Source organism: Hypanus sabinus, chromosome 22 (genome assembly GCF_030144855.1).
Source record: "Hypanus sabinus isolate sHypSab1 chromosome 22, sHypSab1.hap1, whole genome shotgun sequence".
NCBI lineage: Eukaryota > Metazoa > Chordata > Chondrichthyes > Myliobatiformes > Dasyatidae > Hypanus > Hypanus sabinus.
This window is the reverse complement of record NC_082727.1, coordinates 53,220,372-53,235,043: the sequence shown is the minus strand read 5'-3', so window position 1 is coordinate 53,235,043 and position 14,672 is coordinate 53,220,372. Positions and strand designations below refer to the sequence as shown.

Sequence of the window (14,672 nt, the reverse complement as noted above, 5' to 3'; positions counted from 1 at the left end):
CATGAGATATATGAGTAATGATAAATCTGATTCTTGATTGGGGTCTGAGAGTGGGAAGGGTGCAAGGAGAGGGAATCATGCTTGGGCAGAGGGTAAAGGAGAGGGGAGGGTGTAGGAAACACCAGAGAGACATTCTGTAATGATCAATAAACCAATTGTTTGGAATTAAATGGCAATGTCTGGAGTGTCAGCGATGCACCATGGCAACCCCCATCCCTGGCACTCCTTTTCTGCCATCTATCCCACGCTCCTCCTGCCTTCCCATTCATAACATTCCCTGCTCTCGCCAGATTTATAAGCTTGCTCTCCACTCCACGTTGACAAATACAGTACTGTGCAAAAGTCTTAGATACCCTAACTGTATAGATGTGTCTAAGACTTTTGCATGGTACTGTATAAACATATGAGATTCTGCAGCTGCTGGAGATCCAGAATAATACACACAAAATGTTGGAGGAACTTAGCAGGCCAGGCAGCATCAATGGAGAGAAATAAACAGTTTTTATTTCGGGCCTGGAGTCCTAATGAAGGGTCTCAGTCCCCACAAAGCTTACAGCAGAAACTCAGCTGGACCAGACTTGCAAATAACATGGCTGAAAGAGCAACTCAGAGCTGATAGACTCATCTTCAGACATCCCAAGGCCTTTCCACCTTCTAGAAGATACAAATCACTTGCCTGGACCTGTTCAGTGCTAACAATTCTCAAGAATTACAGGACTAACAAACAAGAAACTGGAGAAACTGGAAACTGGCAACATGTATGGAGGGAAGTGAACAGTCAAAGTTATAGTTTAGACGCTTCATCTGGTCTGAAATTTAGATTTTGTGCAGTTTTGGTCACCTACCTACAGGAAAGATGTAAATAAGGTTGAAAGAGTACAGAGGAAATATACAAGGATGTTGCAGGGACTGAAGGACCTAAGTTATAAGAAAAGATTGAATATGTTAGGACTTTATTCCCTGGTACATAGAAGATTGAGAAGAGAGTTGATAGAGTTATACAAAATTATAAGGGGTATAGATAGGGTAAATGCAAGCAGACATTTTCTAAGTGAGGTTGGGTGGGATTACAACTAGAGGTGATTGAGTAATGTATAAATGCTATTTTACAAACACTAATTAGTTCTGTGCATTAATAGTATCTAAAATGTGATACTTGTGCATGGGATTGCTATCAAATTTAAAGGTCCCAAAACTTCACAAATACAAAATAAGAAAGAGATAGGAAGATGTGCACACATTATTAAAGGGAAGTCTTGAGGAACGGAAAATATACACTCAGTGACCACTTTAGTAGGTACACCTGTACACTTGATTTTAATACAAATATCTAATTAGCCAGTCATGTAGCAGCAACTCAATAAATAAAAGCATGCAGACGTGGTCAAGAGATTCAGTTGCTGTTCAGACCAAATATCAGAATGATAAAGAAATATAATTTTGGTGGAATGATTGTTGTTTGCAAGATGGGGTAATTAAAAGTGTCTCAGAAATTGTCGATTTGGGATTTTCACACACAACATTCTCTAGACTCCAGAGTCTAGAGTTTACAGAGAATGCTGTGACAAACAAAAAAAAATGTCCTTTCAGTGGTTGTTCTGTGGGCGAAAATGCCTTGTTAATGGGAGAGGTCAAAGGAAAATGGTCAGACTGAATGCAAACACATTGAACTTTGAAGAGGATGGGCTACAGCAGCAGAAGACCACAAACGTACACTCAATGGCCACGTTATTAGATACAGGAGGTATTTAATAAAGCCAGAGTGTAGAGTAGAACTATGAACTCTGTAACCGGAACACCTGAATATTCCTCCACTGAAAATGCAACAGGAAACGGAAGAGGACAGGCAGAACAGACTGTGATTTATACAATGAAATGCAGCACTTAAGGTTTCTGTAATGCAAGAACTCGAGGCTATAAATGTCAAGCATTCCAAATTCACTGAAATGGGAAGTTCAGATGAGCATGGGCAGGAACGCAAGTTTTCTTGTGAAATTGACATGAGTATCAGATTGTTGGAATTTCATTTGCATTGCTTAATTTTATCTTGTTCCAATTCAATGCACTGTGTAATACTTTTGATCTGTATGAACAGTATGCAAGTCAAGCTTTTGACCTTGAGTAATAATTTCCATCTATATGAGTAATAATTTCAATCTATATGAACAGAGCAAAATTTTCAGTAATAATTTTGATCTGTATTCAGATTCAGTTTATTGTCATTTAGAAACCACAAATGCAATGCAGTTAAAAAATGAGACAATGTTCCCCCAGAATGATATCACAAAAGCATATGACAAAACAGACTACACTAGAAAATCCACATAATGTTTGGCATATGAACTGTATGCAAGACAAGTTTTTCTCTGTATCCTGGTACACATCATGATAATAAACCAATACCAATACCAATAGCAGTTTGTTTGGATTACACTTTGGGTGAGCAGAGCTTTTATGAAGTTGAGCCTGGGGTAGTTGTGGTGAACTACATATACCTGTCTGGACACGCCCCCCCCCCCCCCCCCGCTCCGCTGATTGCCCCTGTGGCTCCTCCCACAGACCCCGGTATAAAAGCGATTGGGGCCTGAGCCCTGCCCTCAGAATCCAGGATGTAGTATGGTGGTCAAATGCTGCTTGTTCTTTCTTCCAGTCAATAAAAGCCTATATCTCGCCTCACGTCTCAGAGAGTTATTGATGGTGCATCAGTAGTACCAAGCAAAAGCACTAGGGCTTCAATTGCCAAGACGCAAAGGTGAGAATAGGGAAAGGAACGGGGTGAATTGAACAGGAATGCCAGCTCGGGATTAAAAGTAGGTTATACATCAGCAGATGCAGCTCGATTAAGTAGTTACACAGCGGTAAGAAATTAATAATTTAAATGCAGAAGTTTGGGAGAGTGCCAGGAACTTCAGTATCAATTTGAGTAAGATAGGGAATGAAAGCTCTTGGTTGTCAACACTGAATATAGTACAAACAGGACAATGGTTTAACAGTGGACCACCAGCTGTGACTGAGAATATGGTGCTGGGACCAGCCTAAAACGGTAAGCAATGACTATTAGTGATGTTACCATAATGTAGTATCAGAGGAAAAATTAAGAGTTCAATGGATGAGGGTACAGACAAGAAATCAGACTGAAAGGGTTTACACATACAATATGATAGGCGAGATCAATATATAAAAAGGTGATAATTTCAACCTGCAGAGTGGAAATGAAAGCTGGGAATTGGAAAGCAGGTAATAAGAATTAGGTGTGATCAAACATGGAATGCTTGAGAACAGTTACAGATAATTTATACAAACAGAGCCTCATCAGAGGGTCCCTTGCACAGTATTTCAACCATTCATTTAGATGAAATAGGCTGAAGCACTGAAAAGAGGAGGAATTTTCATCAATTTTCACCCATGAACAATTTTGCCAGAGTGTTACTAGGAGGCATTATCACTCCCAGAACCTCACTTGCTGCCTTAGCAGCAGAAGAAACTGAGAGTATATGTTTCTTAAGGGTCTGTCTGCTCCCCAATTCATCAATGCAGGCATGGTTTTCCACTGACATCTGACAGGAGTCTGGGGACAAACATTGCTGTTGCATCACTGCAGGTATGGGCCATAAGTCATGCCAGGATGTTAGTATGGAATTCCAGAATGGAGCCAAGATAATGAGGTGCAAATCTACTAAAATTGTACAAGTGGACAGGATCTTCTTGGTTTACAAAATAGTTTATTTTCAGTGACGAACAGCTTGGACAGCAGCTTTACTGGGTGAAAACGAAGTTAATGGACAATAAAATTAGGTGGGATAGATGATTAGCTGAAATTAGCTTCTGGTAATTTGAGTTAACATTAAGGCTGATTTGATTCTCAATGTTCTTATTTTCTGATGTCTAGATATACAGAAATATTTTGCAAGGGAACTTTCTGAAGGGAAATGAGACCCTTGTTTCAAAGTTAGTTGGAAGATGTCACGTATTACTGCAGCTCAGATTAATTTGTGTTTATTCTAAACAAAAATAAACCATCACAAGGTCTCAGCTGTCCATTGTATATGCATAGTTGTTGGATTTTATTGATTGCAATTATGAAATTATTCTAAATTAATAACGTTAAAAGTGACAATAGAAAATTAGTAGCATTTGCCTTTTTCTTCAATTAAATTAAAAAATCCCACCAGGCTGGATACGATTTAGTTTTGAAGGTAACTTTCTTCCAGAAACAAAGAGCAAACATGTTTTGTTAGTCACACTCTGACATCTCCAATGCTCCTATTTTTTTTCACAGCTGCATTGTCAATCCGATGTTCTGAGCAGGAAATTTTTACATGACCAGAAAAGTTTGTGGCACTTTAAATGTTTTTTTTTGTAATATGCTTACAATGAATATTTAGAATGAAAATTGAAAAATCACAGAGTTTTGATTTTATTTATTAATTAATGGGTATAATGAAATACAGGAGAATAAAGAAAATTTTTCACATTCTGTAAACTTTTTCTGTCTGCATCTAATTCCAGCAGCGTGGCAACAAATGCTACGTGCACTGGGGCATTTCAATTACTGCGTGGCTGCTTACCCATGCGGCTTAGATGAACAGTGGATACCTCCATTTTTCACAGGCCCCTGCAATTAACATTTCCAGAAGTCCCTTTGTCTGATTTTACTCAGATAAAGCAACAGTGGGGTTGTTGTAAAATATTAATCTGTATATCTCCAAGTCAACCTAATTACATGCATCACAGTGTACAGCCCTCGAAACTAGGAGAAACAGGTAATATTAATCAGAATTCTAGAGTTTATTGCTTGTTCAAAGAGCAGACAGCACGTACAGCCAGTCAATCATGGATTAGAAAATCTTTCATGCATGAAATGGGTGTTAAAAGCCGGGACATATTGGTTTGAGGCCTAAAAGGAATGATATCCTACCTCAATGTGCACAGCAGAGTTCCAGGAATTTGGAGGGAAAACTGCACAAAAGGGGCATGGGAGAAGTGAGCTGGAAGATGCTCCAGCTTGGCCACTGCAGCTTCTAACTAACCCTGTCACTTCAGGGCAGACTTGGCCCCAACCGGCCTCTCAGCATTTTGGTTGACTGCAAAATGACTGAACAGTGTGCCGTCAGAGGCAGTCACCTGGAGCCAGGTGGGTTGAGCCCAAGCTAAAGATCAATGCATTTACCTTCAAAGTGAATGACATGGGAAGGTAGAATTTGACTTGTCCGCTCTGACCAATTCTAGGCTAGATAAAATTAGGCCTCATAAACCAAACTTAGTAACTTTTCCTCTTGTGTTCAAGGCTCGACCATTCACTTAATATGCATGAAAGGTAGAATTCCAATCAGTCCCTTATCAATGGTGTTGCCATGTATCTCCAGAGATCTTGGTGTATATTTTCATAGGCAATGGCAATTTTACAATGCATGCTTTGCACATACAGAAGTTTCAATCACATAAAAACATTGCACTGAATTAACTTTTAGTCTCATGCCTTATGAAATCTACTAAAAAGGCAATTAATCAATTAAATGAGAATTATCCTGTAAGCGCAGCTCGCTTCAAACTTTAGAGAGCAGTTAACTATTTTCCAAATATAGATTATTTAACTATGACCAAGATAAATAGAACTGTTTAGAAACCACAGTAAGAACATAAAACAGTACAGTCCATGATCAGGTCCGTTGATCAATTGTGTCTTGTAGATCGTGATGCCAAGAGGAACTGAATAATCTGCCTGCACGTGGGATAATCTCTCCATTCTCTGCCCTGTTAAATACTGGCATTGCTTTTGCTTCCATCACTTCTCCTAGTGGTATATTTCAGATACCTACCATTCTCTCTGTAAAAATTCTTATCTTTAAACTTACCCTCTCTCAACTTAAAGCTATGACCTCTAGTTTTTAACACCTTCACCCCAGGAGAAAGACTATTACCCTGTTTATGCCTCTCATAATCTTTTATACCTCTATCAGCTTGCTCTGCGCAGCCTCTAACACTCTAGAGCAGGGGTTCCCAACCTGGGGTCCATGGACCCTTCAGTTAAAGGTGGGGGTCCATGGCATAAAAACATTTGGGAACCCCTGCTCTAGAGAAATAATCCACGTTTGCCCACCTTCTCCTTAAAATTTATATTCTCTGATCCAACAAAATCCTGGTGACCTTTTCTGCACCTCCTGCAATACAGTAAGGTGACACAATACTCCAAATGAGTCCTAATCACCGTTTTATGCAGTTGCAGCTGAACTTACATTGTTTTAATTTATCACAGTGCCGAATAGGCTCTTCAGGCCCTTTGAGCCACGCTGCCCAGCACTCCCCCGATTTAACCCTAGCCTAATCACAATGCTCCCAATTAACCTACAAACTGGTATGTCTTTGGGCTGAGACTGGAAGCCCAGTCACGGGGAGAGCGTACAAACTCCTTATAGGCAGTGGCAGTAGTTGAACCCAGGTTACCGATACTGTAAAGAGTTGTGCTAACCACACTAACGTTCCTCCACAGATACTAAGAATCCTAAAATCCATGACACTAAAGTGGGAGAGCGCCACTCAACCATTCAATAGCTTACTTTATTATCCTAATGTCATTTACTGCACTCAGCTCATATCCTTTCTCTCTCTTAATGTCTGCAAACCTACTAACTTGAATATACTCAGTGAGTAAGGATCCACAGCCTTCCCGCATAGAAAATCCCAAAAATCACTAACCTAATTGAAGTAATTTCTTCTCATAAAAGCCTTGAATGTCTGACCTCACACTTTGTGATTGTAATCTCCGGTTCTAGACACTTCAATTAGGCAATCTATCACTCTGTCACCATTCAAGACATGCCCTCTTCTCATTGCTACCATCAAGAACGAGACACAGAAGCCTGCAGAGACATACTCAACATTTTAGGAACAGCTTCTTCCCCTCAGATATCAGGTTTCTGCGTGGTCCATGAAGCCATGAACACCAACGGACCATTTTGTTCTCTGTCTGCACTATTTATTTTTTTTAAATATATTTCTTACTGTAATTTATCATATTTTTAAATACATTACACTGTACTGCTGCTGCTAAACAACACATTTCACAACACACAGAGAATGCTGGAGAAACTCAGCAGGTCAGGCAGCATCCATGAAAATGAGTTAACAGTTGATGTTGTGTGCCAAGATGCCTTCTTCAGGACCAAGGAGGAAGGGGCAAGATGCCAGAATAAAGACGTGGGGGGAGGGGAAGCAGGCTGGCTGGAAGGTGATAGATGAAGCCAGGTGGGTGGGAAAGGTCAAGGGTTGAAGAACTAATCTGCTAGGAGAGGAGAGTGGACAACTGGAGAAAGGGAAGGAGGAGGGGACCCAGGGGGAAGTAAAAGGCAGATGAGAAGAAGTGATAGTTCAAAATGTGGAACAGAGTGGGGTGGGGGGTGTAAATTGTTCACCAGAAGGAGAAATCGATATTCATGCCATCAGGTTAGAGTCTACTCAGACGGAATATAAGGTGTTGCTCCTCCACTCTGAGGGTGGCCTCACCTTGGCACAAGAGGCGGCCATGGATCAGCACATTGGAATTTCATGATATGCGTGAGTGTTATTTCTATTGAACGTTCTTAAGAAGTATGTTTCAATGAGATTGCCTCTCATTCTTCTGACTTCGTTTAATACAGTAATTGTTCGTGTGGCACTTTATCAAAGTTCTTGTGTAAGTATGAATATAGTAAATCAACTGGTTCACCCTAAACTCTTCTCTTATTTATAGCCTCAGTAGGTTTAATAGATCTGTCACAGATCAGTTCCCTTTCTGAAACCCATTTTGACTTTGCTAAATCTGATTACTATTTTCTAAGTCTTCTGTTAACTCTGCATCTCCCCAAACCACCACCATCTTTGCTTTTCCACCATATTCATAGTAGCAGTGGAAGCAGATGGTGAGAATATACTGAAAAAGACTGCAGGTTTTGTGTACACTATGTGAAACGTATCAGGAGGAGAATATTACATACTCATAATATTGACTAATAATTATATCTAGCTAATGAGCTAAAGTGAAATTGAAATCACTAAAAGATATGTGAATTATTTACACATTTCAGGATTGGAAAATAAAATTCGATTTGATATATAATACTGTGCAAATGTCTTAGGCACACACACACACAAATATGTATATTGATAAAAAAAACAAATTTCATGACATATGTGAGTGTTGATAAACCTGATTCTATTGTGGACTGAGAGTGGGAAGGGTGCAGGGAGAGGGGAATCATGGTATGTAACTAGGGTGCCTAAGACTTATGCACACTACTGTGGTAATTTTATGTTTTGCACTGTACTACTGCAAATAAAAACAAATTTCATGACATACGTGAGTGTTGATAAACCTGATTCTGATATGGGTCTCTTTTGTGGGTTGAGCGTGGGAAGAAGGCAAGGAGAGGGGAATCATAAATGGGAAAATAGAAAGGGAGAGGGGAGGGAGTGGAACGCAACAGAAAGATATTCTCTTATGATTAATAAATCAATTGTTTGGAATCAAATGACCTTGCCTGGTGATTCAGGGCTGGGTGTGTCTGCACCCATGCCGCACACCCCCCCCCAACCCCCGGCAGTGCTTCTCTGCCACCTGTCCCACACCCTACCCGTGGCGTTCCACCATTGCCATTCACAATATCCTTTACTCCCACCAGTACTGTGCATAAGTCTTACGCACCCTAGTATGTACACGTAAGTAAGACTTTTGCTGAGCACTCTACGTCAGATGGAGCATCTGGAACAGTAAGCAGCAATCGTTTGTGCCGAGACATAACCTGGGAGTTGACAACTTGAAACATTCTAGTCAGCTTAGATCACAAACATGTTACCATTAGTAAGAGCAATCAGGTATACAGATGCATCTGAAAATTATCTCAACGCAAGGTAAAATGTTTTAATCTAACTGTGTGTAAATCATGGTGATGTCTCCCTTAGGATATTTCAATTTAGTTATCGATAATATAAGTACTCTTATGGGATTTGCTCATATCCTTATAAAAACCAGCTGCAAGGAATGCTTCCAGTTAAAACAAGAAAGTTTGCCTGTTTCACATTGACATCCAAGCATGCAAATTCTCAGCAAGGTCACCTCAACTTTGTCTCTTTATCATGGTAACCATTCTCCTGCTTGTAACAGTCCCCTCAAAGAGCCAACTTACAGTACAAAAAGAAACTAATCTTTAAATATTTGAAGCAAAGGGACCATGCATGCATAACAAGACAGAAGTAATATTTTGAACAACCACTACTGAAATCCGAAAGGAGCAGTTGTTCATGCTGATGGATTATTTCATGATTTAAGTCATTATACATTTGTAGAGTCCAACAACGAAGGCAAGGAGAACAGGCTGCTATGTTTGTTACAAAGCTTTTCCTAACAATACAAGCCTACCATTAGAGGGGCATTCTTACTGTGTCCTAAAGATAGTGGTTGTGTTCAAAAGTGAAAGTGAATCTAGCATAGACAATTTCCATTGGCATCTATCCAATTTGATGCTGTAAGTCCCAAATCTTGAACTTTAAAAGTATTTTATTAAAACTTTTATCAAAATGGAAGTATTAGAAAGAAGTATTAATAATGATTTGTCATAATTTTGTATACAATGAAGTTCAGTTAAGCTTTTCTCTCTGTGCTGCATTTTTAAAATTTCTATTCAAATTAGATTAACCACTTATGGGAAGTTTTAGCCATTTATGGAATATTCATTTAGCTGACTACTGAAAGGTAATTTCTAGTTGTACCTCTAAAATGCAATTATCACCGATATCTACGTTAACTATTTTAGTCTGGAGGATTTCCTTCCCTAATTTACTTATTTCTACTACATAAAACGCTAATTAGATTTTGTTTTCAATTCAGCTACAATAAGCGGTTAGAGTTACAAACAAGAGAAAATCTGCAGATGCCGGAGACCAAAGTTTCCCCGATGAGGCCACACTCAGATTGGAGCAGCAACACTTTATATTCCATCTGGGTAGCCTCCAACCTAATGGCATGAACATTGATTTCTCAAACTTCCAATTATTGCCCCTTCCCTTCACCATTCTCTCACCTTATCTCCTTACCTGCCCACCATCTCTCTCTGGTGCTCCTCCCCCTTCCCTTTATTTCATGGCCTTCTGTCCTCTCCTATCAGATTCCCCCTTCTCTGGCAGTTTTTCACCTATCGACTTCCCAGCTCTTTACTTCACCCCTCCCCCTCTCCCGTTTACACCCATCACTTTTCACCCTGTACTTTCTCCTACCGTTCCCCCAGCTTCTTCACCTGACTTCACCTCTTTTCCCCCAGTCCTGATGAAGAGTCTCAGCCCGAAATGCTGACTGCTTACTCTTTTCCATAGATGCAGCCTGTTCTGCTGAATTCCTCCAGCATTTTGTGTGTGCTACAGTGGCTAGGCTTAATTTGATGTCCTTTGCCTGTTGAAGTTTCCCTATTTATTACAGCTTATAAGACTTGTGTGGACATAAACATCCGAGCAGTGAGGCAGGATTAATGGATTCTTTCAGCTCAGACATGGATTGGAATTGCAAGAGCTGATAATTAATTACAGCAACAGATCAGTCAAAAAAAGGTCAACACGAGGACAATCAATTTTAAGTCAAATCTGAAGTAATGCCTTTCCCATAAAATTCAAAGTCGATTTTTAAAGGTATGTGTACAACCAAACCTTCTACAATATAATTACTCTTTGTGATTATATAAGGAAAATGGTGCAGAATCTTAAAGTCATTGAAAGAGAAAGGTGAGCTGATGGGAGAGCCAAGTACTGGAGAAATAGGATGGGCTGAATCATTATTTGAAGACAAGGGAAAGGAACATAAAGCAAAATAGTCCGGGGGATGAATTTTAGGAGCAAAATTGGTCTCACACACACACACACACACCTGACAATCATTCTAACCTGAGTTCTTTACATAATCAGAAACAGAATCTGGTTTAATATCATCGCCATATGTCAGTACATATTTTATATATAAAATCGCTAAATTAAATAGGTAAAGCAAAAAAAAGGAAGTAAATAAAAAGCAATGAGGCAGAGGTCATGGGTTCAATGTCCATTCAGAAGTCGGACTTCCGGTGCGACATTGACATAGGCGAATCTTTGCAGCAGCTCTGATAGCTACTATCAAATATCGGCACAATAAAACATGGTTCAAACTAAAGTATATTAATATAGCTCATTAAGTAATCCTTACAATCCACAATACTTTATTCTGGCCATCTATGTCTCCTTAAGAGATAAACAATGGTATTTAATCTCTGTAACATCATTATCCTAATTCTCAATGTGCTCAGTCCAGTTTCCCCTCTCTGTTACTTTAACTATGGTCAGAAACTCCTTTAAAGTAAGTTCAAGTTCATTGTCATTCAACTGTTCACATGTACACCTGAGACAATGTTCCTCTGGGCCAAGATGCTCTGCATAGTACATATAACTCACACACATAAGACATAAGTAATGTTACCACAAATAATAAGGTGCATATACGATACAAGTTAAATAGTAAACAGTATAATATTCCTGGTGCTTCATGTGTGGTGAGACCTGGGTGGTGGCAGAGAGTTCATTAGTCTTATGGCTTGGGGAAAGAAGCTAACAATGCTTGTCCTAATGCTAGGTACCTCCTGCCTGATGGTAGGGGGGTGGTAAAAGAGGTTGCTGGATGGATGGGAGGGATCACTGACAATACCAAGGGTCCTGCATACACAGTACTCATGATAAATATCTCTCATGGATGAAATAGAGACCTTGATGATCCTCTCAGCAGTCCTAGCAATCCTTCGTAGGGACTTGCAGTCAGAGGCCTTGCAATTCCTGTAGAGACAGTGATGCATCTGGTCAGGACACCGTCAATGGTGACCTCAATTGTCTGAGAAGCTGATAAACCTTTTGGTTATATCAATAGTGAGAATAATTTAATAGTGGTTTTACCTTTACACGGCATTTCAATCATAATCTGTGTCTCCAAAAATCAAGGAACAACTATGCAGGAGACAAGATCCACCTGAATGAGAAAAGCAAGCACTGGCAGTGGCAGGTCAGTTTGTTCAATACGTTCATGCAGAAAGGAAACACTTACTTCCTGCTACTGTATGCCACGATGCCCCATTTATGGTTCCATCTTCCTTGGCAAAATCATCTGTGTGACATACCCTTCTATTGGCGTCTGTCATGAGACGGTGCGTGGAGGCATAAGAGAACGCCAGCCACCGGAAGACATGATCATCTGGCGTGGCGGTATACTCGTGAACTTTCGTGCTGTACCTCGTCATGTCAAACGGATAAGTCACCACCAGTTCCCCTCCTTGTACATTTCCACCCAGCACAAACGGAAACTTCTCCATCCAGGCAATCACTGCTCGTGTTTCAGCTGCAACCTGTAAAATCAATTCATCCCAATTAGAATCCGGTGTACTATCACTGACATATGTTGTAGAATTTGTTCTTTTGTGGCAGCAGTACTGTACAAACATACTGTATAAGATTACTGTTACAATATGTAAACAAACAGATAGATAGATAGATAGATAGATAGATAGATAGATGGTGCAAAAGAGAAATAATGAAGTGGTGTTCTTGGACCATTCACAAATCTGACGGCATAGGGGAAGAAGCTGTTCTTAAAACATTGAGTCTAAGTTTTGAACATTAGTTGGATGGGTTATAGTGAGGTCATATGTAGAATGCATTAAAAATGGAAATTATACTACGTGAGAACCCTCGGCAAACGGCACTGGTATCTGGTACTGAAGAGTCTACAAACGCTGATCCACCAGTTGCTCAAGTCTAAGATCCTCATAGCCAAGGTGATTTTCCTCTTACATATCAATGTTTCTCTGTATGGTTAAGGACTCAGCAAGTAAACACACCTCTGGGAGATCTGTAATATCCATCTGGATCTATTGGTGTGTTAAGCCTCATACTCAGATTACCCATACTTTTTTATATATTATATACATATGGGGTACCTTTAGGGAGTTCGGAAAGTTAGGACTCTCTGAATTTCTGTCCTCTTTTGTGACACCATAGAATCACAGAATGTTTACAAAACAAAATGAGACCATTCAGACCATCATGTCTCTACCACAGTAACTGTTTAATTTCACTGACAAGCTCTTTCTCCATAGCCTTGCATTTGTTTTCCCATCATATACTTTCACCATTCCTGCTCGAATGCCACAATGGAATTGCCTCCACCACATCTGTGGACACTGCATCCAACACATACTGTGCATTTAAATGTCCCCATCCTTTTTTGACTTGGGTAAAGATTAGTTCTGCCAACCCAACTGCTAATCCAACCACATCACTCTTGTTAGTGGGCTGACTTGGAAGTTAACTCCATTTTGCATCTGTCTGAAACCCACCAACTGTTATTCCAGCGATGGTAGCATTAAAGAAGAACAAATAGGCGTGAGAGTTAATAAAGTCAAATCCATATAAAATGGGGGAGATGAAAAAAAATCACACTGCTACTGTTGGGGAATTCTTCTGAAGCTTGGCTAGGAGCCACAAAAAAAGCCAAGAAGACACTAATGGTATTGTTTCAATAAAGGGAATATTTTCTGATGTGGAGTGACAGATATTTACTCTACAGCCGAGGGCCCCTATCATTCAGCATTGATTTACCTTGGTGCCATTTCTGTGTTTGCTCTCATGAAAAGGGGACTGTAAAATTACATTTTTGCATTTTCTAAACTGAATGCTGCTTCACTTGCAACAGGAATATGCAAAACGAATTAGACTTTACAGAAACTATTTTGCTGCTGACACTGGTGTGTACTGTACTTACGAGAACTTTCACTGCTTGCCCATCTGTTTCACATTTACTTGGTAACTCGAGCTTTAGCTTGCTAACAACTTGCAGGTGGGCCATACAAGGCCATTGTGCCCATATAATTTACATTGGATTGGTGAACAATTTGCAAGTCAACCTGAGGAGTTTTATGTTGTGAACTTGAAAGAAAATTAATGAAACATAATCTCAGAAGATTCTGAGCAAAGGATTTGTAACACATTTGAAGATAACAATATCTTGGCAGTTAAAACTGTTCTAGTCAGCAATGGCCACATTCTGAACACAATATAAACAAGATAAATATTTGGATAATGTCACTGATAATATTCCAGACAGTGCATCAAATCCAAATTTTTACAATCCCCAAATGGGTTAGCCAAAAGCTCCTTGTTATCATCATATTTTGACTGGATGAAGGAGCAGCCTTATATTAATTGGCTGCATTCTTCACTTTGATACTAAATCCCATATTGCTTATATTATTATTTTGTTGTCACTTCCAGGAGAAGACATCTTGGAAAAGAATTGAAGTTGTATTTCTCTAAATTCCACTTTTGTATGTGAGCACTTCCAGAGAGGAACAGCAGCTATTTTGAAGTTTTAATGGTTAGTAAAGTTCTCTTCAGTTCTTCACCCTTCAATCTTCAATTCTTTACATAGTCAGCTATGTAATTAAACTTCATTAGGAAAGGAACTGTACTAAAGGAAAACGAAATGGAATCAGTGCCATAGTAAAGTGGCCAAAAAACAAAATGGCCTAAGAATTCAATGAGTAAGATAAAATGAAACAAATATAACTGAAGTAGGACAGTGAATGAGCTATGACAGGACATTGTCAAAGGATAAACTGTAATAGATCTATTATAGC

At 39.5% G+C, this 14,672-nt stretch overlaps 1 protein-coding gene across 2 annotated transcripts in view; it reads right to left on the bottom strand.

Moving 5' to 3' along the window:
* The window catches only part of LOC132379621 (inactive carboxypeptidase-like protein X2), a 188,616-nt gene that overhangs the window by 26,700 nt on the left and 147,244 nt on the right, over positions 1–14,672 (bottom strand). For both annotated transcript variants that reach the window (XM_059947753.1, XM_059947752.1), the window contains exon 11: positions 12,086–12,383. In XM_059947753.1, the coding sequence (XP_059803736.1) occupies positions 12,086–12,383 (298 nt within the window). The remainder of the gene's footprint in view (positions 1–12,085; positions 12,384–14,672) is intronic.